The 26,081-nt window shown below is 51.1% G+C and overlaps 3 protein-coding genes across 9 annotated transcripts; 2 read left to right on the top strand and 1 right to left on the bottom strand.

Annotated features, from left to right (window-relative positions):
- The first annotated feature begins 80 nt into the window (after window positions 1-80).
- On the top strand, window positions 81-13,322 carry ACOT8 (acyl-CoA thioesterase 8). The gene is made up of 6 exons (XM_041733024.1): window positions 81-303; window positions 1,604-1,740; window positions 8,642-8,867; window positions 10,838-10,995; window positions 11,511-11,705; window positions 13,088-13,322. Exons 1-6 carry the CDS (start codon window positions 185-187, stop codon window positions 13,204-13,206), a joined length of 954 nt encoding a protein of 317 aa, XP_041588958.1. The 5' UTR covers window positions 81-184; the 3' UTR covers window positions 13,207-13,322.
- SNX21 (sorting nexin family member 21) lies at window positions 13,319-20,261 on the bottom strand. 7 transcript variants are annotated; one of them, XM_041733006.1, is made up of 4 exons: window positions 19,433-20,252; window positions 18,856-19,123; window positions 18,274-18,431; window positions 13,319-14,362 (listed from the first exon to the last, which is right to left on the bottom strand). In XM_041733006.1, exons 1-4 carry the CDS (start codon window positions 19,715-19,717, stop codon window positions 13,688-13,690), a joined length of 1,386 nt encoding a protein of 461 aa, XP_041588940.1. In that variant the 5' UTR covers window positions 19,718-20,252; the 3' UTR covers window positions 13,319-13,687. The 7 variants fall into 7 exon arrangements, with proteins under 7 accessions (XP_041588940.1, XP_041588939.1, XP_041588943.1 ...); XM_041733009.1 differs by adding an exon at window positions 14,532-14,542 and having other exon boundaries at window positions 14,182-14,362; window positions 18,281-18,431; window positions 18,856-20,259; XM_041733010.1 differs by adding an exon at window positions 14,532-14,542 and having other exon boundaries at window positions 14,202-14,362; window positions 18,856-20,258.
- Window positions 20,262-23,457: 3,196 nt separating this feature from the next.
- Window positions 23,458-26,081, top strand: TNNC2 (troponin C2, fast skeletal type). The gene is made up of 6 exons (XM_041733039.1): window positions 23,458-23,568; window positions 24,991-25,042; window positions 25,167-25,310; window positions 25,399-25,513; window positions 25,636-25,772; window positions 25,900-26,081. Exons 1-6 carry the CDS (start codon window positions 23,566-23,568, stop codon window positions 25,929-25,931), a joined length of 483 nt encoding a protein of 160 aa, XP_041588973.1. The 5' UTR covers window positions 23,458-23,565; the 3' UTR covers window positions 25,932-26,081.

Here is a 26,081-nt window from a genome sequence, read left to right on the forward strand (position 1 = left end):
CCCGCCTCTCGCGAAGACTGACAGGAGCGCCGACCAATCATAACTTGGACCCCTCTTTCTTGGGCGGGGGGCCTTGAGGCGATTTCCTGTTACTGGAGCAAGCTGCCGGAAGAAGGTCGGCGTTCAGTGCGGGTCTCCTCGTGTCCGCTCAGCGCGGTGTTCTGGCCGGCTGCACGTGAGCCCCATGTCGTCCCGGCAGGCTCCCGAGGATGAGCAGGGCGGCGGCGATCCCTCCGGGGACCTCCGCAGCGTCCTGGTTACCAGCGTGCTCAACCTCGAGCCGCTAGACGTGGATCTGTTCAGGTAGCCGGCTGCATCTGGCTCGCACCCCTCCCCCCCGCCACCCCGCACATTGGGACAGAGACTTCCGACCTCGACTGCAGCCACCGCGTTGCCTCCTGCTCATAGCCCCCCGGACGGGGATGGGCTCTGTGCAGGATGCAGGCTCTGCCGCGACTGGGAGAGAACTGGTCCCTGACAGACCTGGCTGGCCTCGCTGGCCTCGCTGCCCCAGCTTCCTCCAGTGCGCGCCAGGTCTGCTCAGCCCCGCCACTAGGAGGCGCTAGCCATCCGGGCAGATGAAGTGGTGGCTTGAGCCGGCCTTCTCAGCAGGCTCTCTGGAGGAGTCCTGTCCCTAGGGGCCAGCCCATAAGGGGTGGTCACTTAAATGCACGCAGCTGATCCGGTTGAAAATTTAGAAGCAGCTTCTTGCATATTCACTGTTCTTTCCTTTTACGTACCTCGCACCTTCCACCACTTGGATCTAGTACCTCATTGCCCTAAGATCTGAGCCAGTTTCCCTCCAGATACCACTTAAATGCTTTTCTGCAGCTAGGGATTTAATAGTTTTGGCCGTCAGGGTTCCTACTGGCTTTTCAGAGGCAATCTTAAATGTTAGAGTTTCACTTCCCCCCCCACTTAATGAATTACAAATGACTTCCTGGAGGGGCTACTTGGAATGCATTATATTTTTTTTAAATGCTAACCTAGGTTGGAGCTGAGCTGGCCTCAGTGGTAGGAAGCTGGAGTTCCAGGGCCTCATTTCCTCATCTGTGCGCTAGAGGGTTGGCCTTAAAGCCTGAGGACCCTTTGAGTTCTAGGACCCTTTGTAGTTCTTGGAAGAACTGGGCTAAAGTTGAGAGGCCCAAGTGGCAGGCCTGAACGCAGTCTGCCCTCAGGTCTTGGGGATCATCTTGGTCCCCTTATGGCCTTGAGAGGCTTCTGCTTTATCCTGGAATCGGCAGTGAAAGAAACACTGGACTTGGGGGCAGAAGACGCAGACACTGCTCAGGACTGGCAATGTTTAAGTTGACTGACCTCACTCAAGTCACTTTCCCTCTCTGATCCCTGTTCTCTTTGGGTAAAAGAAGAGACCTGGTTCCTTATCTTTAACTGAAGCCTACAGAAGGGTTGGGCAGTCTTGAAGGCACTAAAGTTATATGTATGCTGTATGCAGAGTAAGGGTATTTGCCTGGGAGAAGGGTCCATGGCTTTCACCAGATTTCAGAAGGATCCCAGACGTCAATAAGGTTGAGAGGTCTTGCCCTATAGGATGGTTGCAGGATTTGGCCCAAGTATTTCCTGCTTTCCCCTCTCTCCACAGAGGAAGACATTACTGGGTACCCACAACCCAGCGGCTGTTTGGGGGTCAGATTGTGGGCCAGGCCCTGGTGGCTGCAGCCAAGTCTGTGAGTGAAGACGTCCATGTGCACTCTCTGCACTGTTACTTTGTACGGACAGGTAAACTATCCCCTCTTTATACCCAAACCCAACCCTGAGGGCCCAGCAGCCACTTGTTCCTGGACTTGGGGGGCTGATGGGCTGGAAGAGGGAGGAAGGGCGGTGGGGGAGGGGAGAGTGAGACAGTTGATTCCCCTCAGGGAAACCTAGAGAGAAGCAAGGTCTGGGGCCCAGAGGAGTGTTGGACTTCACACTGATGAGATCACTGAGTGCTTGTTGAAGAAATGTTGGTGGCAGAGCAAATGATCAAGAAAGAATTCTTGAGATGTGTTTGGTGTAAAAAGATGATTTTGTTTGTTTGTTTTTATTTTTATTATTTCTTAAAAAAGATTTTATTTATTCATTCATGAGACACAGAGAGAGAGAGGCAGAGACATAGGCAGAGGGCGAAGCAGGCCCCTTGCGGGGAATCTGATGTGGGACTAGATCCAGCCTGAGCCAAAGGCAGATGCTCAACCACTGAGCCACCCAGGTGTCCCTGTCTGTTTGTTTTTAAAGATTTATTTATTTTTAGAAAGAGAGTGGGGGGAGGAGAGCAGGAGGGAGAGGGAGAATCTCAAGCAGACTTCCTGCTGAGCATCCTGAGATCATGATCTGAGCCAAAATCAAGAGTGGATGCTTAACTAACTGAGCCACCCAGGCTTCCCTAAGAAGGTGGTCTTACTAGAGCACGAGAACAGGACTTCTGGGCAGAAAAGGCTGTACTGGGATTGTGACAAATGACTATATACTTTCAAGTTGGGTGGGGGTTAGGGACAGCACAAGTCTCCAAGGTATTTTAGAAGTCAGGTTTCCAGGACCTTGAGGGGGCTAGCTATTGTTAGGAAAAGGTCATTTATTCCTGTCTTAAAAAGCCTGAGTCATGAGACCCTTCAGATGTGTATTGGTGGGCCATATGCTTGGGTGATTGCCAACATGCAGCATGCCAATATGGTAGAGATAAAGGAAGTTTCCAAAGGAATTTCTACGTGTCTAAAGAAGACTTCCAGGATACTGCGGGGTCAGGGTAATGTTAAGCTAAGATTGCCTCTTGCCCTTAGCAAAGTACTAACCTGGAGGCAGCTGAGTCTCTAGAGGAGGATCACTCTACCTGTTTCAAGGACTTGTCAGTGGGTTGTAAGTAGTAAGGAAATTAATTTTTTCTTTTGCTTTTGTTTTCCACATGACTTGTTATCTGGCATGGAATGACAGAAGACTCTGTTGCTTAACTACTCCCTGCAGGTTTTTTGTTCATTCTTCACACACCTTTTGGTTCCAAGCACTGTACTGGATCCTCAGAGAGATGCTGTCACTTGTGCTAGGAGTTCAGCAGTAGGCAGCTTGGCTTGGAGAAGAGAGCACCAGTGTGCGAATCAAGAAACCTTGGGTCTGGTTTCAGCTTTGCCACTAACTCACCAAGCCATCTTGAGTAGTTACCACCCCCACCTCCATCCCCCATCTCTTCCAGGCTTGGTTCCTCCCACCTGAAGAATGGAGAAGGAGAGGAGCCTAGCCCCAGATCCATACAGCTGCTTGTAGCTCTGGAATCAAATAAAGGAACGAGAGAGCAATCCTTTAAAACCCATGCTTTCTTTTGAGAAACATAAAAATCTCACTTTCCCTCCCTTCTCCTCACTCCTAAGGCAGATGCTTCCAATTCTTCTGCACAGTCCCATCAGCTGAGAAGAATCTATGGAATTTTACAATATGTGATTTATATTAAGAAAACAATAGCGAGGTTTTCCCCTTTATTTTACAAGTGTAGTTATAATAGCGTACCCTTTTATTCATACTGCATACCCATGCTACTACCCACTATCCTGGTGTTGCCTGTCACTCCCTGACAATCATTTCTTTCTTTTTTTTTTTTTTTTTAAAGATTCTATTTATTTATTCACGAGAGAGGCAGAGACACAGGCAGAGGGAGGAGAAGCAGGCTCCATGCAGGAAGCCCAATGTGGGACTCGATCCTGGGAATCGGGGATCAGGCTCTGAGCCAAAGGCAGACGCTCAACCGCTGAGCCACCCAGGTGCCCCCCTGACAATCATTTCTGTAAAGTATTTGAATACTTACTGTGGGGTCAGCCCCATTCTTACCTTTATGCTAGCTGGGAGCAGATGGACTCTTCTTCAGTTTAATTGTAAGCTCCAAAAGGGCTAGGCCTTTGATACAGTAATCCTTTAGCCCAGTGAGATAGTTTTGTTTTGTTTTGTGGCAACGGGGGCATTACCTGATCCCTCTGAATGGGCTTCTTTCTTTTGTTTCTGAAAGAATTCTGGGTCTTCTCAGGTAAAGTATCTAGTGCAGGCCCTGGACTATTGCTGGTTTTCCATAAATGAGAACTATTTTTTGATGAGGAGCTTATAGGAATAAGTAAAATTTGCATGATAAAGAGAATAGCTATGTACCTTATCTTGTTTGCTCCTTTTTTTTTTTTTAAAGATTTTATTTATTTATTTATGAGAGGCACACAGAGAGGCAGAGATATAGACAGAGGGAGAAGCAGGCTCCCTGCGGGGAGCCCAATGTGGAACTCAATCCCAGAACCCTGGGACCCCAGGAACACATTCAGGCAGATGTCTGCTCAACCACTGAGCCACCCAGGTGTCCCTTGTTTGGTCCTTCTAAGTAAACATGAGGGGTGGGCATGCCTGCCTGCCACCATTCCACCTCTAAGGAAATAGGGACCGGAAGAGGTTATGTAACCAGCTCCCACAGTGTTCAGGGAGGCAGAGCCAGGATTTAAACCTGAGTGTGTGTTTCTTCAAGCTCCATACTCTGTCCTCCCCCCTTTGCTATTCTCTTTCAGTCTTGGGAGATAATTAATTTCAAACCAGGGGAGAGCTACCAGGTTCTGGGGGAAGGATCTTTTTCCTTGGAAAGTCTCCATCCAGGAGCAGCATGAAATGAGACATGCCCACACTACTATTTCAGAATAATCACCAATCATTTGTGTCCTTACCTGCTTCTTGAAAGGTTGCAAGACAGCTTGATGCTGGGGTAGGGGTTGTTATCCTTGGCTATTTATCATATATCAATTCTTTTTTTAAAAATCCTGGATAAAATGATAGTTCAATTTTTTTTTTTTTAAGGTATTTCTCTAAAGACATAGAAAAATGTAGTACAGGAGTCATCTGACTTGGCATAGGTTTAGAGGTTGGCAAATCTAGAGTTGAATCATCAAACATTATTCTGTAAAGGGCCAGATAAAAAAATATTTAATGTGTTGGAGCACCTGGCTGGCTCAGTCCATGGAGCATATGACACTTGATCTCAGGGTCATGAGTTCAAGCCCCATGTTGGACATGGAGCCTTCTTCTTTTTTTTTTTTAATGAATTTATTTTTATTGGTGTTCAGTTTGTCAACATACAGAATAACACCCAGTGCTCATCCCGTCAGGTGCCCACCTCAGTGCCCACCACCCAGTCACCCCCACCTCCCGCCCGCCTCCCCTTCCACCACCCCTAGTTCGTTTCCCAGAGTTAGGAGTCTTTCCTGTTCTGTCTCCCTTTCTGATATTTCCCACTTATTTTTTCTCCTTTTCCCTTTATTCCCTTTCATTATTTTTTATATTCCCCAAATGAATGAGACCATATAATGTTTGTCCTTCTCCAATTGACTTATTTCACTCAGCATAATACCAGCATGGAGCCTTCTTGAAAAAAAAATTTTTTTCAGATTTTTTAGGGCAAAAGCAACAACAGACAATATGTAAATGGGCTTATGTGTAGTCAGGAAAATGTTATTAATAGCATCAGTTTCCTCATCTGTTCAATGGAGATAAAACTTACTTTGCATAGCTATTGTGAGACCCACTGGAGAAAACTTGCCTTAGTGTCTTTTTTTTTTTTTAAGATTTATTTATTTTAGGGAGTGACTGTGTTGGTGGGGTATGCAGAAGGGAATTCTTTTTTTTTTAAGATTTTATTTATTCATGAGAGACAGAGAGAGAGAGAGAGAAAGAGAAAGAGGCAGAGACACAGGCAGAGGGAGAAGCAGGCTCCATGCTGGGAGCCTGACGTGGGACTTGGTCCCGGAACTCCAGGATCACACCCTGGGCTGAAGGTGGCCCTAAACCGCTGAGCCACCCCGGCTGCCCCCCAGAGGGGAATTCTTAAGCAGGCTCGCTGCTGAGTATGGAGCTCAGTGCAGTGGGAGAAGGGGTCTCTATCACAACCTTGAGATCGTGATCTGAGCTGAAATCCAGCTATATGCTTAACTGACGGAGCCACCCAGGCACCCCAACCTGCTCTAGTTTTTAATGCCACCTGGTACCCAGTAGTCACTCCACAATCATTTGTCCCCTTCCTTCAATATATTCCAGGGCCTATCTACTCTGTTCCAATAACAGTGGCCAAAAACAGGTCTGGAATTCATTCACACTGAAAAGTAAATCACTAGTAAGTAACTGGAAGTACTATGTTTTAGCTACAGCCTAAGGATTGGATTAGAGCCTTTTTTTTTTTTTCTTCTCCTTTTTTAAGTTTGCTGGTAGGGAAAGGAGGGTTCCTTTCCAGCTCCTGAAATCAGACTGCATATGTAGCTATTTCTAGGATCTAGACTTTTGGGAAGCCCTTCCTAAAGGCCTTCAACCTTAAAGAATACCCATTCTGATAAAAATGCCCCTTTGGCACTGCCAGCCAGCAGGCTGCTGAGCAAACCAACCAGCTTCAGATGGTGATGTATATTGCTGTTGAATGAGCCTCTAGTGCCTGGTGTGCTCCTCATTTGGATGATGGTGGAGGAAGCAACACCTCTGGAGATCTGCTTCTTTGTCTGAATATTGAAAATCATCCCCAAGATGTCTCACTGCCAAGGTGTCAGAGTTCTCCAACATCGGCCCGAATCAGAGAGACACTGAAGGACTTCAGGGACAGCAAGGAGACTCTCTCTTCCCCAAAACCCTCCAGACCAGTTTGTTGAGGACTAACTAATAGGCCTCAATGCAGAGCCAGTGACTTCCATACTACACTGGGGTTGCAGACACCCAAGAGAGAAGGGCCGAGTGACTGCTGTTCGCATCTAGGACAAAGTAACTGACAATGGTTTTTCCTGAGAGAATGAAGAGACAAATGATGGCTAGGCCATATATAAAAAGAGAACTCTGGGGTGCCTGGGAGGCTCAGTCGGCTCAGTTGTTTGAGCATCCGACTGTTTCGGCTCAGGTCATGATATCATGGGTCGTGAGATCATGATATTGAGCCCCATGTTGGGCTCTGTGCTCAGTGTGGAGTCTGCTTGAAGATTTTCTCCACCAATAAATAAATAAATCTTTTTATTTATTTTTATTTTTTATTTTTAAAAAAGATTTTATTTATTCATTCATGAGAGAGACACGGAGAGAGGGAGAGAGAGGCAGAGACACAGGCAGAGGGAGAAGCTGGCTCCATGCAGGGAGCCGGACATGGGACTCGATCCCAGGTCTCCAGGATCACGCCCTGGGCTGAAGGTGGCGCTAAACTGCTGAGCCACCTGGGCTGCCCAATAATTCTTTTTTATTTATTTTATTTTATTATTATTTTTTAAAGATTTTATTTACTTATTCATGAGAGACAGAGAGAGAGGCAGAGACGCAGGCAGAAGGAGAAGCAGGCTCCATGCAGGAAGCCTGACATGGGATTCCATCCCGGGTCTCTAGGATCACGACCTGGATTGAAGGTGGTGATAAACTGCTGAGCCACCCGGCCTGCCCAATAAAGCTTTTTTAAAAAAGATTTGATTTATCAGAGACCATAAGAGAGCACAAGCAGGGGGAGTGGCAGGCAGAGGGAGAGGGAGAAGCGGACTCCCCACTGAACAGGGTCCCAGGAGTCTGGGACCATGACCTGAGCCAAAAGCAATTGCTTAACTGACTGAGCTACCAGGTGCCCCTAAATAAATCTTTAAAAAAAGATAGAACTCATCCGTAGTTGGCAGCAAGCAGCACAGGAAGCCAATCCACTGTCTACATGTCAGACTTGTAGGAAGTCAGGCCACCATCCCTAGCAACCAGTCCAGGAAGCCAGAGCATAGCCCCTGTAATAATCAGCCCCAAACACCAAAGACTTGTTTAAAAGCTAATAGCTTCTCTAATTCTTGTCCCCACTTCCAACTTAGAACCAACCAGAGAAAGCCAAATATGCATACCTCTCCAATTATATAGGGTGCCCTGCTTCTAATTAGCTTCCCTACAGATTCCTCATGCCAACAGCCTCCAGTTGTGGTATAGTGTGAATCTTTTTTTTTTTCACAATAATTTCCACTCCTTTGCCTGCCTTTGAGTTTCTGCCAGACATAAGTGATGGTAACTGACTCCCTTGCTATACTAAACTCTGAAGAAATAGCTTTTGCTTGTTCCAAAAAAAAAAAAGAAGAAGAAGAAGAAGATAGCAGGCCAGAGTTGCTGACCTCTGATCTAAAGAATAGTCCTGGACTCATGACAAGATCCCCCAGTCACAGATGGAAGCAAGACAAAAGCTGGGATGACTTATTTTCTTTAACAAACACATAGAGCACTTACTGTGTGCTGGACACTATTTTAAATGCTTTGCAACTATGACTGATTTAATTCTCCTTAAAACACTGAGAAGTACAAGCACTGATGATCCCTATCTTACAGATGGGTAAAGCGCTCAGAGATTTCTTTTTCCAAGACCACACAGCCAGTGAGCGGCAGGGACAGTATGCAAATGCAGGGAACATGGCAATGTCCCTGTGTTCTGTGCTGTTGAGAGGAGCTCCACTTGTGCTGGAGTGCCCAGTGACAGGTGCTGGTACTTGTTGTACCCCTAGTCCCCAGGCCCTCGCAGGCCTCAGTTAGGGACTACTGGGCCGAAAAGGAACAGAATCCAGGTAGCAGAGGTGACTGTCCTGCCATGGTGACGATGACTGCTCCTCTGGTGGCTTCCTAGGATTCACTGTGTCACTTGTGTTCTCCGCAGGGGACCCAAAAGTGCCGGTGCTGTACCAGGTGGAGCGGACGCGAACAGGGACGAGCTTCTCAGTGCGCTCTGTGAAGGCTGTGCAGCACGGCAAGCCCATCTTCATCTGCCAGGCCTCCTTCCAGCAGACTCAGCCCAGCCCTGCACAGCACCAGTTTTCCATGCCCAATGTGCCCCCGCCCGAACAGCTGCTTGACCATGAGGCCCTCATCGACCAGTATTTAAGGTAAGAGACCCCGAGGCTCTGGGACAACTGCAGTTGTCATCTGTGAGTAGGTCATAGAATCCTTTAGTGGGTCTTGACTGGTATTTAAAAAACAAAACAAAACAAAACAAAACACAGATACTGGAGCGTATTGTGTGCCTTAAGGGTAAGACCCCTTCTGTAAAACTTGAGTTTCCGTTGGGTGTCTCTCTGGTGTAAGTATGGGGCACAGGCAAGTGTGTCAGGTAAGGCTATAAAGGCAGAGTGTATGATTCAGCCAGTTCGGGTACTATCGCAACTTTCCTGGTTGTTAAAATTTTGAAATACTTCTCTAATCACATGGTACCATACCTCTCCAGGGCTTGAGTGATCCCTCTCCTCCTTTGGAAATCACTCATGGTCCAGCAGCCTAGGAGGTAATACCTGGCAGAGAGTGACAGTCCCTGCTACCTTTTCTTTAGTGTGTGTTAAATATTTTCAGTATCACCTGGTGAAGCATATTCCTTTCTTGGATCATAGCTAATAAAGTTGGAAAAATTCTGGGGCAGTGAAAAGAGCTCTGGGTCCTGACACAGGACGACACATGGGTTCTGGCTAGGTCTGTGCCTCTGTTAGTACTCACCTGCTGCTGTGTGACTTTGCCCAACTTCCCAGCCTGTCAGAGACCTGGTTCTTTGTCTAAAAATTGGGACTGGCTATGTTTGTCCTGGCTACCTCACAGCTGTATCATAAGGAGAGCTCCCCTGTCGTGTGCTGCATGCTGGGGAGGCAGCAGAGTATTGATGGGATAGATGTGGGTTTGATCATTTGGTAAAGGCCTGGGTTCAAATCTAGACTCTTTCTGCTGGCTGTGTGAGGTTGAGCAACTTGCTTTCCCACTCTGAGCCTCTGTTCACGGTTATAAAAGGGTGCTAATTGTAATTCCTACCTCATAAAGCTGCTATGAGGATTAAGTGAGGTAAAAGACAATAAATCGCTTTGTGACAGCTCAGTGAATTTTAGTTATACCACTACCATTAGAGAGGAATAAGCACAGAGCCTGGTCTGCTGGTCTCCTCAGAGCTAAAAATGTTTGCTGAGATGAAAGGAGGACATCATTCTTTTTTTTTTTTTTTTGGAGGACATCATTCTTAAAGGTCCCTAAATAGAGAGCTGTGCTATCCAAGGAAGCCACTAGCCACATGTGGCTATATTAAAGTAACATTCAATAGAATCAACAATTCTGTCGGTCACACTAGCCACACTTCAAGCATTCAGTAGCCACATGTGGCTTGCAGCTAGCAGAGTGGACAGTGCAGGTACAGAACATGCCATCGTCACATAAGGTCTGCAGGACAGTGCCCTAGAGGGTGGGGGTGAAAATGGAAACCCTGGTGAAGAGCACTCGGAGTGGTTGCTACTGGGTGGAGGGGCTTCCCTGGAGATGGGCTTCTCCTACCGGGAACACAGTCTTCCCAATTGCTGAGGATTAGGTAGGCCAGTCCGAGGCTCCAAGTTGTGCAGCCTGCTTCCTGAAAGTTGTGAATAGCGAAGTGGGTAAAAGCTTGAACCATGGAACCAGACCACTTGGGTCCACATCCTGCTTTCTCAACTTCCTGAGCAAGCTCCTTGGACTCCCCAGTGCTTAGTTCAGTTCAATTATCAGATGGGGATGATGATGGTGGCATTGTCTCACAGGGTTGTTATGATGAGGTAGTCACAACATGTGAAATGCTTAGGGCAGTGCCTCTTACGGGGTCCACCTTGCCACCCTGCAATGTTAGATAGGTTGCTGTCATTACCTACATTCTGCAGATGGGAAGATAGGTTCAGGGAGGTTACAAACTTAAGTTCACAGCGCTTATACGCAGCAAAGAAAGGATTCAGACACTATGCTCTTCTGCCTGTTGGATGGAAGGGGAGCTGTGGGGAAAAGTCAGGAGCCCCCATGGAGAAAGGAAGGGGCCACAGAAGCAGCTCAGAGAGGGTCTCCCTTTTCCCTTTACTTTCAGGGACCCCAACCTCCAAGAGAAGTACCGAGTAGGACTGAACCGAATTGCTGCCAAGGAGGTGCCCATTGAGATCAAGCCAGTAAACCCGCCTACCCTGAGCCAGCTGCAGAGCATGGAGCCTAAGCAGATGTTCTGGGTGCGAGCCCGGGGCTACATTGGTAAGAGGACCCCAAGGACTAGAAGAAAACACTTCAGGGACTAGGCCTGGACCTCATATGCTCTGTGTGGCATTGAGCATGTTACTTCCCCTCTCTGGGCCTGTTTCCTTGTTGGCGTGATGGAGAAGTTGGCTTCTCTTGGCCACTTATGCGAGGATAAAGGGGAGGTGACTATATTAACCTTAATGTAGGCCCTTTCTGGGGAAGCAAGGCGCTTTGCCGAGATTCTCCAGGACCCCTGCTAACCTTATGGTAGCTCTGTGCAAGCTGGAAGACACCCCTTAGGGGGCGGAGTGTGGGAGACTTAGGGAGGGGAGACTGGAATTCAGTCCTCACCTACCCCTGCCCTCTGCCCCTCCCTACCTCCTTTGTTACCTGGCTCATATACCTGGGGCCAGGTGCCCTTATGCAGTCTACACATCTGTGCATGGCAGCCCCTCTAGGCCCGCCTCTCTGCAGGTCCTGAGCTATAAAGCCCAGGAGTGCAGGGCTGACGGGACAGGCACATGTTGCAGGGGAGGGCGACATGAAGATGCACTGCTGCGTGGCTGCCTACATCTCGGACTACGCCTTCCTGGGCACAGCACTGCTGCCTCACCAGTGGCAGTACAAGGTGCACTTCATGGTCTCTTTGGACCACTCCATGTGGTTCCACACTCCCTTCCGAGCTGACCACTGGATGCTCTATGAGTGTGAGAGCCCCTGGGCTGGTGAGTACAGGGCCACATGGGACAAGGGATTGAGGTGGGGGGAGGGCAGGAAGCCTGCTTTATCCGATCCTGCCCCCCTAGGCTCTGGCATTCTTATCTTCAAAACAGTGTGAGGCTTGAAAGGGGTCAGCTTCATTTCTCTAATATGCAGGGAGGATGAGAGACCCAGTTCTGGTCCCAGAAGCACTTCAGATTCTGTGTGATCCTGGGAAAGTCCCAGCTTTTCTCTTAGCCTGTTTCTCCATCTAAACAAATAGGGTCCCGTACTTGTTTTTATTTATTCTAGGTACCCCTAGAGCTGTGGTATCTGAACCTGGTGGCACATCAGATTGCCAGTTGGGGGAGCTTTTTCAAAATAGATTCTCAGATTTCACCCCCAAGATTCTGACTCAGCAGGTCTTGGATGAAATCCAGGAAACTATTTTTAAGCAGGTCCCTGAGCAATAGTGTTGATTAACCACCCTGGGTGGGGGTCAGGGTCCTCCGTAGTCTCTAAGGGTTCCGCCACTTGGCTGCTTGTTAGTGCACAGAGAAGCCCAGACTAGTTCATCACAGTCTAGTCTCAGAGCCCTGGGCTCCTCTCCTGGGAAGTACATTTCAAATGAAAAAAGGCCTTGCTCTGTAAAACAGGAACAGAACGAAAGGGATTCTCTCCTCAGGGGAAGGGGAACTCTCCAGCACCAATAGCGTCACCACACAGGATCAGCAAACTTGGGAGTTAGGACACATAGAGTCGGGTTTGGCCAACTCCTCATAGCCGAGTACCTGAGGCTCTATGGAGTTCAGTGTCTTCATCTGGAAAATGGGCTGAGGCCTGCTTCCCTTGGCTACTAGGAGAACTAAGCTCTACTCTGCATCAGGGGGACCAGTGGCTTCTACTCAGGCCCAAGGCTAGCAAGGGAGCCTCCAGGCAGGGAGGGAGGGAGGCCAGATGTGATGGCCCCAGGCTCTCCCCAACCCCCTTTTTCCTGGTGGGGGTGAAGATAGGGGTATTTTTGGTGAATTACCACCCTGGAGGCCCCGGTTTGATTTATTAGGGAACTGCCAGGTTTCCTACCACAAGTGGCCAGGGTGGGGTGGATCTATTTAGCCAAGCTTCTGACCCCAGACTGCCCTCAGAATTCTTCCCCCTGTGAGCTTTTTGAGGAAGCCAGTGGATATGTGAAAGTGCTTTTAAACTGTCAAGTGAGGTTCCCACAGGAGTTACCCCCAGGGACAATCCATACTAGGCTCATAAAGGGCCACTTAGAGTTGGGAGAAGCCACAACACTTGGTGTGCCCTTGTATGGGGCAGCCAGATGGGCTGGACAGTTTTCAAGGAGCATGTTGGCTGTGCTGTGAAGGAGAGAGAAGGCTCTTCTCACCCTTCTCCTCACCCACAGGTGGCTCCCGGGGGCTGGTCCAAGGGCGGCTGTGGCGTCGGGATGGCGTCCTGGCTGTGTCCTGTGCCCAGGAGGGTGTGATCCGAGTGAAGCCCTGGGCCTCAAAGAGCAAGCTGTAGCCAGAGGGACCAGCTCGGCCTAGGGCTTCAAGGATTCCCCCTCTCCCCCCAACTTCCTACAGTCGAGGGCTGGGCCTTCTGTCCGCAAACCCAATAAAGAGACTAGTACCACTGGAGCTGCCGGCCTTTAATTCCCCCGGGCCAGACCGCAGCCCTACTCCAGGACTCTGGAGGCAGAATCCCTGGCCCTCTGGCCAAGGAAGAGGGAACACTGACCTACCCTGGGGCCTAGTCCCCAGGCGTTCATAAGCTGCAGCAGACTTCCTCCCTGCACCATCCCAGGGCAACCCCAGCTGAAGCTTGTCCTGAGTCCAGCTCAACAGAAAGAACAGGTTTCCTTGGTCTACTACAGATTCTCCATAGGACTTCTAGGGGTTCCCAGCACCCCACCCCCAGCTTCCCAGCTGCCATCCTCACTGCCCACCAGCCCCCTGTCCTTGGGCAGTGCCTCTCCCCACAGTGGCCTGAAGTCTAGGCAAGGTCAGTCCAGTACTTCCTTGATGAGCAATTCTTTGAGACTGGGAGGTGGTGTGGGGGTCAGGCCCGCCTCCTGCAGGGCCTGGAGCCGGGCCTCAGATTGGCGCTTGTCCAGGCCAAGGCGCCAGGAGAGCCGCACATGGGCCTCCAGAAAGGGTGCCAACAGAGGGTGGGGGTTCTTGTCCCCCAGCAGTTGCAAGGCTCTCTCGCAGCACGCCCGGGCCTCCCCAGGGTCCTCCAGCTCCTGGTGGCACACGGCCAGCCCAGCCAGGGTCAGCAGAGGGCGGTCAGGGCCCAAGGGGGTGCCCAGCTGGGTTTGCAGCTGCCAGGCGTTGGCCCAGAGTGCGAGAGCCTCGTGATAGAGGCCGGTGCAGGTGAGGCTTTGTGCCCGCCGCAGCTCAGGCAGCACAAAGAAGTCCTGCAGGTCTGGGGCCTGGCGCAGCTCAGGCACTGCCTGCAGGTGGCTCAGAAACTGCTCGAAGGCCCGGCTGCGGCGGGCAATGGTCTCTGCGGTAAAGTTCCGGCGCAGGCGCTTCCGGGGGAACGAGATGGCAGCCATGGGGCCCCGGAACTGTCGCTGCAGGTTTCGGTGCAACCGCTCAAAGTCCGAGTAGCGGCGAGAGATCTGGGCCGGCTGGCGACTAGGTGGCCCTGGACCCATCACGGCGAGGGTGTAGAGCTGTGGGGAGGGTGGGGTCAGGAGAGGTGTGAGTTGTCTATGCGCCCCTTCCCTCCCCACACCCACACCTCAAACTGTGTTCACCCACTTCTTCCCTTTGCTCCAGAGACTGGGCCCGGGAGGGTGGGAGCTGCAGGGGCAGCAGCCAGGTAGCCCAGCTTCATCTTACCTGAGGCTCGTCTGAAACGACCCACGCCCAAGGCAGCACAGGGAGAGAAAGACAGAGATGAGCTTCAGTGCCTGGAGCTGCCAGCCCTTTTTGCCCCTTCCAGGGAGCACTCCCTTCTGATCGGGTAGTTTGCTCTTCTGACAGCCCCTCTGGTAAACCAGTTGCGAGCTGGAACCCAGGCTGATCTCCTGGGCCTCTGAACCAGCCTTCAAGACCAGCTTGGGACTTTGTTCCACTCTGGACACAGAGCCCCCACATCCAGACCCAGGTTATTCCAAACCAGACCAGAGGAGAGGTCTTCAGATAGCCCCAGTAGCTATCACTGTGAAGAGGACATCGGGACCTGGGCTCAGGTCCTAACCCCTGGTCAGCTGTTCCCTCTCGATGTGTCATCTGCAAAGCAGTACCCCCTTGGGTCTCCTTTCCTCTCTAGTGAATGAAACATTGGCCTAGGTCAGTGTCCACTCACATGAGGGATACTTAGAAAATATAAGTAGATGTTGGTCCTGAGATTTTAGGTGGTATGTGCTGGAGTAATACTGAATCAGAGACAGGAGGTGACTCCCCCCTAATTCTCTTTGGATCCTGACTACAGGCTGAGAAGCTCTCAGTTTGGTTTTTAAAATGCACTTCTCCAACACTTCTCATCTCCACTTTCAGAAAAGAGCCAGAAAACAGGGGCAGCCCGGGTGGCTCAGCAGTTTAGCGCCACCTTCAGCCCAGGGTCTGATCCTGGAGACCCGGAATCAAGTCCCACGTTGGGCTCCCTGCATGGAGCCTGCTTCTCCTTCTGCCTGTGTCTCTGCCTCTCTCTCTCTCTCTCTCTCTCTCTCTCTCTGCCTCTCATGAATAAATACATAAAATCTTAAAAAAGAAAAAAGAGCTAGGAAACAAATCTCAGGTCTGGGCCTTCAGGCAACAGCATTCATGCAGGGTTTTAATGAGTTTTCAAAAAAAAAAAATGAGTTTTCATTTTCACTGCTTTTATTGGATTTAATCAATTAATTTTTATGGTTCTTTTTCTGGCAAGCAAGGCTTTCCACACACAGTAGTGCTTTAAAGTCTTTTAAACTTATGAAAAAAAATAGATGGACTTAAAGAAAAATGGTAAGCAAGGGATGATACAAGTAGTATTTAGCTAGGATAGGAATCATGAAGGTGGCACTGAAATGACTGATGTTTGAGAAACGCTGATCAAGATGACCATGAAGCTTCCCCGAGGTCTGAGCACCGGAGTATAGATTACTCTGTAATAATGTTGACCCACCAGGTTTAAAAAGGAAGGTTAGTGAGGCATGATATGGTGAAGGCATGCTAACATCAAACCCAGACTTCTCTCTCTCAAATTTGTTCTTTGAAACCACCAATATTCTAGCCACCTCTGGTCTATTCTTTGCTTCTCTCAAAGTACATTAATATCAAGGGTTGGGGATCCCTGGATGGCTCAGCAGTTTAATGCCTGCCTTCGGCCCAGGGTGTGATCCTGGAGTCCCAGGATCGAGTCCCGCATCGGGATCCTTGCATGGAGCCTGCTACTCCCTCTGACTGTGTCTCTGCTTCTCTCCCTCTCTGTGTGTCTCATGAATAAATAAATAAAATCTTAAAAAAAATCAAGGATTAAAAAGTTTAATCTTTAAGAAATTTTTTTTTTATTTTTATTTATTTATTTATTACAGTCACAGAGAGAGAGAGAGGCAGAGACAGGCAGAGGGAGAAGCAGGATCCATGCACCGGGAGTCCGATGTGGGATTCGATCCCGGGTCTCCAGGACCGCGCCCTGGGCCAAAGGCAGGCGCTAAACCGCTGCGCCACCCAGGGATCCCCGTCTTTAAGAAATTTATTTTACCCTCATTCAATTCTGCATTCCCAAAACATAGTGGCTTCATTTTTTTTTTTTTTTTTTTTTTTTTTAAGAAACAGTTATTAACATTCCAGGAAACCAGTTTCCTGCAAAATATACTTCAGGAAGCATTGTCTAAAATGACCCCTTATATTCATGTAGCTTTTACTTTTATTTTTAAGTTTTGGTCAGAAAGGAAACATTTTATATCCATTATCATCTGACCTTTGTAATGTTCTGCCAAGATAGAAAATAATAACAGTAGCTCCATTAACTGAGCACCTGCCCTGTGCCATGATGTGCTGTGCTGGGCACTTAACTATGAAGCACAGTAAGTAAGGAGTCCCTGCCTCTGTTTGACAGCAGAGGAAGTGGGCTTCACGAGGGACAAAGAGCTCAAAGATGTCCTCTAAGTCACAGCTGGGAAATAGTCCAGCTGGGATTCAAACCCAGGCCTGCTTAATTCCACAGCCTGGGCTTTCTACCCCCAGGAAAAGTTAAATGGGGAATTTAGGGTCCCATTGGACAGAGGAGGGGACTTGCTCCCCAGACATGGGCCAGAGCATATCTGGCCCTCCTGCTCTATCTTGTCATTCTCTTCCCAGATTCACCCCATACTTCCCTGCTGCTCGGCTGTTCCTCAGGGTCCCTTTCCTGTGCATGACGCCTGGCTGGGACTCTTGCCACTTAAGACTAGATCATCTGAGTCAATCCCTGCTCAAATTGGAGCAGTCACCCCATGGGCGTGGCCCTCGTTTACTAACAGCAGCAGAAAGGAATGGAGAGGCCCAGATGTGGGACAGGGCTCCAGGCCCCTTTCCTGCTGAGTCAGAAATGGAGGAGGGTGGTGAAGATGAAGGAAGTCTGAGTCTGCCAGGACTGGCCAGGTCAGGCTGGGTTTTAGGACTGGCAGACCTCATTCTCCCATGCCATGGCAAGGAAAACTAGACTCCAAGGCCCTCCCCCACACTGCTCTTCATCCCAACCCCACCTACCCCCTAAATCTAGCCATCAGAACAAGATTACTGTGTACACTGTGGGTGCCTGGGGACTGATTCACCTGGGCTGTAAGGAGGCCACAACAGGTCCTAGATGCCAGACATTTTCAAGCCAAAGTTAAGTCAGAATAATGGAGCTACCATTTTATCAAGCACTTCGTAACGCCAGGCACAGTGCTAAGGGCTCTCTCTGCACTATCTCATTTTTTTTTTTTTTTTAAGGATTTTATTTATTCATTCATGAGAGATACAGAGAGAGGCAGAGACACAGGTAGAGAGAGAAGCAGGCTCCATGCTGGGAGCCCGATGTGGAACTTAATCCTGGCACTCAGGATCATGCCCTGAGCCAAAGGCAGTGCTAAACTGCTGAGCCACCCGGGCATCTCTGTCTCATTTAATTTCTGCAACAATTCTCTGCTTTATCCTCACGGCTGAAATGAGGAAAGAGGGTCACCAAGGTTACACATCTCACCCCAGGTCAAACAGCTGGGAAAAAGTAGAGTTTGAATCAAGGTCTGGATCGAAAACCCGTTTTAGCCACTAACCAATGCAACTTGGGTCTCAGGTCTGACCCACATAATATTCTTTTCTGTATATCTTGTATTTTGCTAGGGTTTGCAAAATCTGGGGTGGGGGTGGGGCACACACACCAGTTCTTAGTCTCAAAACCAGGATGGGGGCAGGTCCATAATCCCTCAGAAAGCTAAGTCATTTGCCTAAGGACTTGATCAAGTTACATCCCCTTTCTGGCCTCAGTTTCCCCATTTCTAAAATGAGATGACCATTTATAACTATATAGCCACGCCCCACAGCCCCCACCGCTGCAGGAAGTTGGGAGTCTTTCCTCCCTTTCTCTTAGCCAGACTTAGACTCACAGCCCAGGAGTTCCTGGGCCCTCACTCACCACGTACTTGGAGGGTGGGTCCTTGACCACGTTGGCGCTGGTCACCTCGAAGAGCAGACGCTGGGGTACCAAGGTGTTCCGGGACTTCTTCCAGAAATCCTGCAACTGCCTTGCCAGGGGCTGACTGCCCCGCTGCCCATCAGGTGGGGGGCTCCGTTCTGCATGAGCACACGACCAGTCACATCAGTGGGCCTGGGCTGAGTTAGACATAAACTGTGTATGATGCCCACCCTCATCCTCCCAACAGGTGAGATAGGCTTTATTTCCATTTGACATAAATGGAAACTGAGGGCCAGAGAGGGGCCAGGTGCCAAAACATTGCCTGGCAGATAGTAGGCTCTAAATACCTCCATCCCGCAAAACATGGCAAGCACATTATTACGATTTGTATCCCAGACCCTGTACGTTTAATGCCCGCAGCAACCTCGAGGTGGGAGTGATTTACCCCATTTGACACGAGGGAAAACTTGGCTCAGAGAGGTGTTGGGACTCTCTCAAGGTCACACAGCCAAGAGGTGGCTGGGGAACAGGGTGGAGGCCTAATGAGCCCCAGGGTTCCCGCCTCTGTCTTCGGGAACTCGCCTGCATCTTCTCCCGATGCCCCGTCCCCGGAGGGCAGGGGGTCGGGGCCAACCTCCCCGTCGTCCTCGTCGTCCTCGTCCTCTTCGTCCTCGGCGCTGGTGAAGCTGAGGGTGCCGCTGAGGCGGGAGGACAGGCCCTCGGCGTCGTCGTCCTCCAGCTCCGAGCTCTCCGGGAACTGCTCGGCCTCCGGGCCGGCCGCCGCCTCCCCCGGGTTGTCGCCGGCCAGGGCGTGCCGCAGCCGGTGCAGGAGCCGCGAGGCCATGGCACCCTGGGGGGAGCGCGCCACGCTGGGTCCTGGGCGGGGGCCGGAGGGAGACCCGGGGCCCCGCGCGGGGAGGAGGGGCGGGGCCCAGGCGGCGGGGGGAGGGGCGCCGCGGAGGCCCCGCCCCAGCCCGTTGGGGGTCCCGCGGGCCGCGGGCGTCGCCGCCCCCCCTCCCCGCGCGGACTTAGGGCCGCGCTCTTCCCGGGAGAGGCCGGGAGGCTCCCCTCGTCTCTTTCGCCCGCTCGCGCGTCTCTCCCTCCTGCGCTCAGGGGCGCACGGTACCCCGGGGGCCGGGCTGCAGCCCCGGCAGCTTACCGAGGCCGGCCGGGCTTCGCCGGGCCCAGGCCGCTCCCAGCGCCGCTCCGGCCGCTTCCTGCCGCCGCCCCGCCCCCGGCCCCGCCCGCTCCCCGGAGCCTCCCGGGAATCCCGGGCCCTTCGCTCCGGGAGGGACTTGGGAATCCTGGGTAGGCCTGGGCGAACCCCAGCCCTCCTGCGGGATCGTACCCAATCCGCAGGGGCTCCCAGCCTCGGTGAATCCTCCCACCCATCCCGAAGACCCGGCCTGCCCCGGCGGGCCCCAATCTGTCCCGCGGTCTCCATCCATCCAACACTCCCAACTTTCCAAAGTCAGGCGACAGCGGGAGGCCCATCACTCCGGTGAAAAAAATTGAGGCCAAGGGAAGACATGCTCTCCGAGTTGGATGGAGTCTGACTTCGAACCTGGTTTTTCTCCTGTGTGAAACGGGAACATTTCAAACTAGTACTAATTTTGTAATTAGTTCTTGGAAGGACTCTGATCCAGTGCCTGGCGCAGACCTGGGGCTGACATATCCATCAGTCACGTAGCGATTATTGTTTCTACAGTGTTCACAGATTCTTAAAATCTCATTTGAGCCTCACACATAGGAAGTAATAAACGGGGAAGTGAGATCCAGAAAGGCAGAGTTATTTGCCCAGAGTCACACAGCTTGCCAGAGGTTTGAGTGTGGGGTCTTGCAGCTATGAGTTCCTCATTCTGTTCTTTTCTGATACAGAAGGCCTGGTAATCTCAGCAACTTCCCTGAAGGGCTGTGTTTTACCTTTTATCGGGAGGGCAGGAGTAGGTCAGAAAGAATTAATTGTCACTTCCTGTCAAAAGGCCTCGTGATCAGTCCCTAGCAGGGCAGATATTGTTTGTTATACAACTGAACAAATAAAATCTCTCTGACAATCCTTCCTACTACCCTTTTTGAATGGCACAGGAGAGACAGGTGGGGGAAAGTAGCTTTGAATGGAAAACACAACACACTCCCTGCTCCACTATGTGCAGAAGAGGCAGGGCTCTCAGTTTTGAGGTTTGACTCCTACACCCTGTTCTAGGCACTTTACATAGGGTGACATCTCACACATCTTGGGGAGGGAGCTATTATTGGATAACAATGGTCCTTTTTCAGGATGAAGAGGCAAATTGACTTTCCCAAAAATCCAGAGCAAGGAAATAGGGGAGCTGGGGTTTATGGCCACATGCCATGTAATTTCAAGGCTCTAGCTAATTTTCATTCCACTTAGCGTAGGACATTGGGGCAAAAAAGACACACGTCATTCCTTAATTTATTCAATACTCACTCATTTACTGAACAGCAAACAAGAATATTAACTTGTATTTTGGCATATGTCTCACAAATCTGGGTATAAAAGACAAAACCATGGGTTGTCAGAAATCTGGTCTGGTACTTCTGTTTTACAGATGGGAAGTTTGCAGCTCAGTGAGAGGAAGGGACCTGCCTTGGGTCATACAAACAGGACGAGAACTAGTTCTCCTGATGTCTTATATTCTCTCCATTGTCCTGGATTCTGTATAATATCTCCCTAAAACTGTCCCTAGAGATGGTCATTAAGTTCCTGGTTGCACACATTCAGTAACAGGAAACTCATTATCTCCCAGTGCTTCTCATTCCTGTTATTATCCAACCATGATGGTTAGGAAGTTCCTCCTCATAACCAGATGCCACTCAGTTCAGTTATTCATATAAAAGAACATGATATTTATTGAGTGCTTGCTAAGTGCCAAGTGCTGGGTACTGGGGAATGCAGTGATGAACAACTAACAATCTTTGGTCCATGGAACTCAGAACAGGTCATGTCATGTGGCATGCTCAGGGCTATGACTGAAGACTGCCTTGGACTCCTTTGGCCTGTGTAGGGGAGGAGGGATCCCGAAAGAAGTGATGTTATTTTTGATTTGTATTTTTCTTTTTCAAGTAAGCTCTACACCCAACGTGGGGCTCGAACTTATGACCTGGAGATCAAGGGTCCCATGCTCCACTGACTGAGCCAGCCAGGTGCCCTTTTAAATATATATATTTTATATCTATCTCTATATATAAACTCATGACAAGAGTTTATATAAGTATATATATAAGAGTTTATATATAAGATCAAGGGTTGCATGCTCTACCGACTGAGCTAGCCAGGCACCACAAGGAAGTGATGTTCAAGTTGAGAAAGATGACAGGGATGTAGGCAGGTGAAGAGAAGATGGGGGTTACTGGCAGAAAACAAACAGCATGTACAAAGACCTGGAGGCTCTAAAGGGTGGCGCTTGGAGCTCTATTTTAGTTTGACCAGACCAGAGCAGCATGCAAGATGGGGAGGAAAGGGGATTGAGATTGGGAGGTTAAAGGGAATAGATAAATCTGGACCTTATCTATTTCTCTGAATAAATGCAAAAACAAATTAATGAACAAATGGTTGTGGAGGGTTCCAAACTCTCTGCTTCAAAGAAATCATTGTGGTTCCAAGGCTCACATCCAAATTGGACTCCCCTGGTGTCGCTGCCCCTTGGCCCTCTGCCTGGCAGGGGGAGGCCTTATGTAGCCCTGCCTGGCCTCCACTGAGCTTTTCTTGGGAATGTCTATAAATAGAGGAAGATGGCAGCCCAGCTGCCACTGTCTATCTGCCTTTCCTTGGAATCCAGCCTCCTTTCACTGGCCCTGGGCTCTGCGCTCAGTTGCCTTAGTGCTCTTTCTGTTGACTTAGCTGCTGTCCACAGCCTCGGCTACCTCCCCAACACCCAGCCTAGACCCTGGGTGTTGGGCTCACTATGGACTAGACTTGCTCTGCCCATCCCTTCACTCTCCAGATGGCCGGCCAAGCTGCTCCAGACTTCTTCACCGAGCTCTAGGAAAGGGCCTGCTGCCCCTTTACCCACCTAGAGAACTTGCCCCCAGTCCCCCTCTCCCTCAAAAAAAGTGAATCACAAACACCGTTTCCCTGGAGCAGGTAAACTCGAAAGATCTGCTTTCAATGTTTATTTATTAGTTAAAAGATTGTACTTATTCAGAGAGATACAGAGAGAGAGAGAGGCAGAGACATAGGCAGAGAGAGAAGTAGGCTCCCTGTGGGGAGCCCAATGTGGGACTCCATCCCTAGACTGGGATCATGCCCTGAGCCAAAGGCAGACACTCAGCTGCTGAGCCACCCAGGCATCCCTCAATGTTTATTTCTCTTCCAAATGCATACCCATCTCCTGGATCTGTAGATTTCTCCTTTGGACAGGTCCCCTCCTGGCTGTCCCAACTTCCCTTCAGGAATAATAAGAATCATTGACATGACTATAGACCTTTGTGATTTAACAAAGCTCCCCAGTAAAAAGGGAATAATAATAGCTTCTCCCCTATGAGATGACGACTACGTGAGATCACATGGTTAAAATGCTTAGCATGGAGTGTGAACCTAGAGGTTCAGTGACTGGCTGTCATTCTCTCCTCCTCCCCTCCCCTGCCCTCTAGCATGGTTCAGACAGGACATTCCACTTGCCAAGCACCAACCCTATGGAGCAGGCACAAGCTCGGCGACTTACACCTGGGCCCCATTTCCCATTGGTCTCTCTGTGAGGGGAGGTCATGACTGTCCCCATCTCCACCTCACAGAGAAGGAAACTGAAGCTCAGAAACTGAAGCTCAGAGTGGCATGTCACCTGCCTAAGAGTACACAGCTTGCAAAGAAAGTATTGGGTCTTGGGTTTAAGACTTCAAGGCTCGTGCGCTTTCCTGTCTGCCATGCTGCTTCACTTTTCTGGATTCTGATTATCCTCACCCATCTTGGAGCAAGCGTGTTTCTTGAGCAGGGGCTCCCTAAAGCAGTGGAGCAGGGCGGGTTCTTCTCCCAAGAATCTAGGACGTCAAGGCCTGCCACCTGCTCACAGGCTTAAATTTCTCTGCAAGGGCCCTTGGCTAAATTAGGTAATGGGCCAGGACTCTGGAATGGGGATGGGGGAGGAAAGGAGGAGGTGCTCGCTGACCCCAGGATCTGATTGGCCAGGGCAATTAGTCCTGGGGAGCAGAGAGGTGGGAGGAGAGGGTGCCCCTACAAATCCAAGGTGCTGGAGCAGGCCAGAGTATCTTTGGGTGGTGGAGTGCTGAGGAGGTGACTGACCTGAAGCAGGGGAGGCCCAGTGACTTGCAACCATGGTAAGGACAAGAAGGAACTTCATCCCTTTGCTTGCTGGAGCACTTCTGGACCTCTTCCAGGCCAGATCCGGGTGCTCTGTAGTTCAGTAATTGGACGTTTAAGGATGGAACATGTAGGCCCCTGGAGCCTAGATGTCTAGGAGGAAGCCTGGGAAGAAGGCCTTGGACTTCTCTAGGAAGGGGAGGGCTGGGTGCTCTGGGATTGCCAACTCCCTGCAGACCTAAGGCTTTGGCAGTGTTGGCCACAGAGCTGTGAGGGGGATGTTAGCTTGTCTCCCTCACGGTGGAGGTGGGGACCCTGAGGGCCAGAGTGAGTCACCTAGCAAGCCAGTGGCAGGGGTGAGCTAGCTGGAGGTCTTGCCAAATCATCCTACTGCCGGTGAGAGGAGTCCTCTAGAAGAAGGGAGGCCTGCAGAGCTTCAAGCCAGCTAAGGTGCAGGATCCCAAGAGCTATGAGGGAGAGAAGGGGCAGAAGATGATAGACCAAGGTTAGAGACCCCAGCCTCCCAGAGAGGGAGGTCATTTCCCCTGAGGTCCCCCTCCCCACTTCAAGGGGTAACTAGACCCCACAGGACAGCTGCTGTTGCCCATGCCAGGCTAAAAATAGCCTGCCCTCCTGCATGGGCAAGGAGGAGGGAGGAGGGGAGGGTAAGGAGGAGGGCAGTGGCTAGCTGGCCGCCGAAGAAGGCCTTGGCCACCTCAGCCCCTCCTCCCCGCCAGCCTCAGTCCAAAGTCCCATAGCCAGATGGCTTGGCTTGGATGTGGCCAGATAGCTTCCCCTGAAATCTTATTTCCACCTCCACAAGGCCCCCATTATATTCTGTCCAGCATGATTATGATTTACTCCAATGGCTAAGTGATAAGAAGGGAGCTTAAAATCTCCATCTCCACAAGTTGTCGGAGGGAAGGGATGGGTGTCTGGGTCTTCTTGGCCTCAGTGTCCAGTCTCTGGCCTGACGCTTAGTTGGGGCTCAATGACTCTGCCTTGCATTATTGAGAACATTTACTGAGCCCCTATTATAGTACCAGGCTCTACTGGGAGCTAGGGGACACTGGAAAATGATGCTGGAATAGTGCTGGTACTTTACAAAACCCTTTGACATCTCTGATCTTTTCATTCTTGAAATGCAGCTGAGAAGAGCTAGAGTAGAATAAGGACTTGCCCAAGGTTAGAAAGGGGGATTCCTGACTTGACATCTGATTAGCAGGTTTGGAGACCCTGGGCATAATCTGTGTTTCCTCCCTGTTCTTCAAAACTGGGGTTCAGGTGCTGCGGGAGCATGCAGAAGGTGTTGTTAGTTTGGAACTGTTCTTCTGGAAGACCAAAGGGCACTGACAGAAAAGGGTTGAAGAGAAGGGGGTTAAGGCAAGAATGAGCTCTGGGGCCACCGCTTCTGCTCGCTGACTCTGTGTCTCCTGCAGACGGACCAGCAGGCGGAGGCCCGGTCCTACCTCAGCGAGGAGATGATCGCTGGTGAGTGCCGGTGGGCGGGCCGGGTGGCTGTGTGCTGGGCAGTGCTGGGGGCTGGGCAGGGTGGGAGGGAGGGTGTGAGGCTGACAGTCCAGCCAGGCCCACCTCGGTCCTCTGCCTCGCTCAGAGTTCAAGGCTGCCTTCGACATGTTCGACGCTGATGGTGGCGGGGACATTAGCGTCAAGGAGTTGGGCACGGTGATGAGGATGCTGGGCCAGACCCCCACCAAAGAGGAGCTGGACGCCATCATCGAGGAGGTGGACGAGGACGGTGAGCAGGTGGCCCTCCAGGGGCTGCGACTGCGGCGGGCGGGGTGGGCCTGCAGGGCTCAGTCTCACTCGCCACCTGCTCGCCTCAGGCAGCGGCACCATCGACTTCGAGGAGTTCTTGGTCATGATGGTGCGCCAGATGAAAGAGGATGCGAAGGGCAAGAGCGAGGAGGAGCTGGCCGAGTGTTTCCGCATCTTCGACAGGTGCACTGAGGGCTGGGGAGCCGAGAAGGCGCTGGGCTGGGCGAGTGCGTTGGACCAGGCGGCGCGGGCGGGGGGGGGGGCTCGCCCCCGCCTGTCCTGACACCCTGTCCCTTCGCCCCAAGGAACGCAGACGGCTACATCGATGCGGAGGAGCTGGCTGAAATTTTCAGGGCCTCCGGGGAGCACGTGACAGACGAGGAGATTGAGTCCCTGATGAAAGACGGCGACAAGAACAACGACGGCCGCATCGACTTCGACGGTGAGGGGCGCGGGGCGGGGCGCGGGGCGCGGGGCGCGGCTCCCACGCGGCCGTCCGTGGCTTTGTCCGCAGGGCGGGAGCCCGGGCGGGTGCGTGCGACTCACGCTTCCGCTCTCCATCCCCGCAGAGTTCCTGAAGATGATGGAAGGCGTGCAGTAAGACGTCGCCCCCGCCTCCGCCCAGACCGCGGTCCCTCGGGCGAGGGCGGGCTCAGCACCCCCGCCCCGCCCCGTCACAGCCTCAGCCCCGGGAGGGAGGCGCGGCCCCTGCGGGCTCTGTGTGCAGGGGAATAAAAGCAGACACTGCGAA

This window comes from Vulpes lagopus, chromosome 18 (genome assembly GCF_018345385.1).
Source record: "Vulpes lagopus strain Blue_001 chromosome 18, ASM1834538v1, whole genome shotgun sequence".
Lineage (NCBI taxonomy): Eukaryota > Metazoa > Chordata > Mammalia > Carnivora > Canidae > Vulpes > Vulpes lagopus.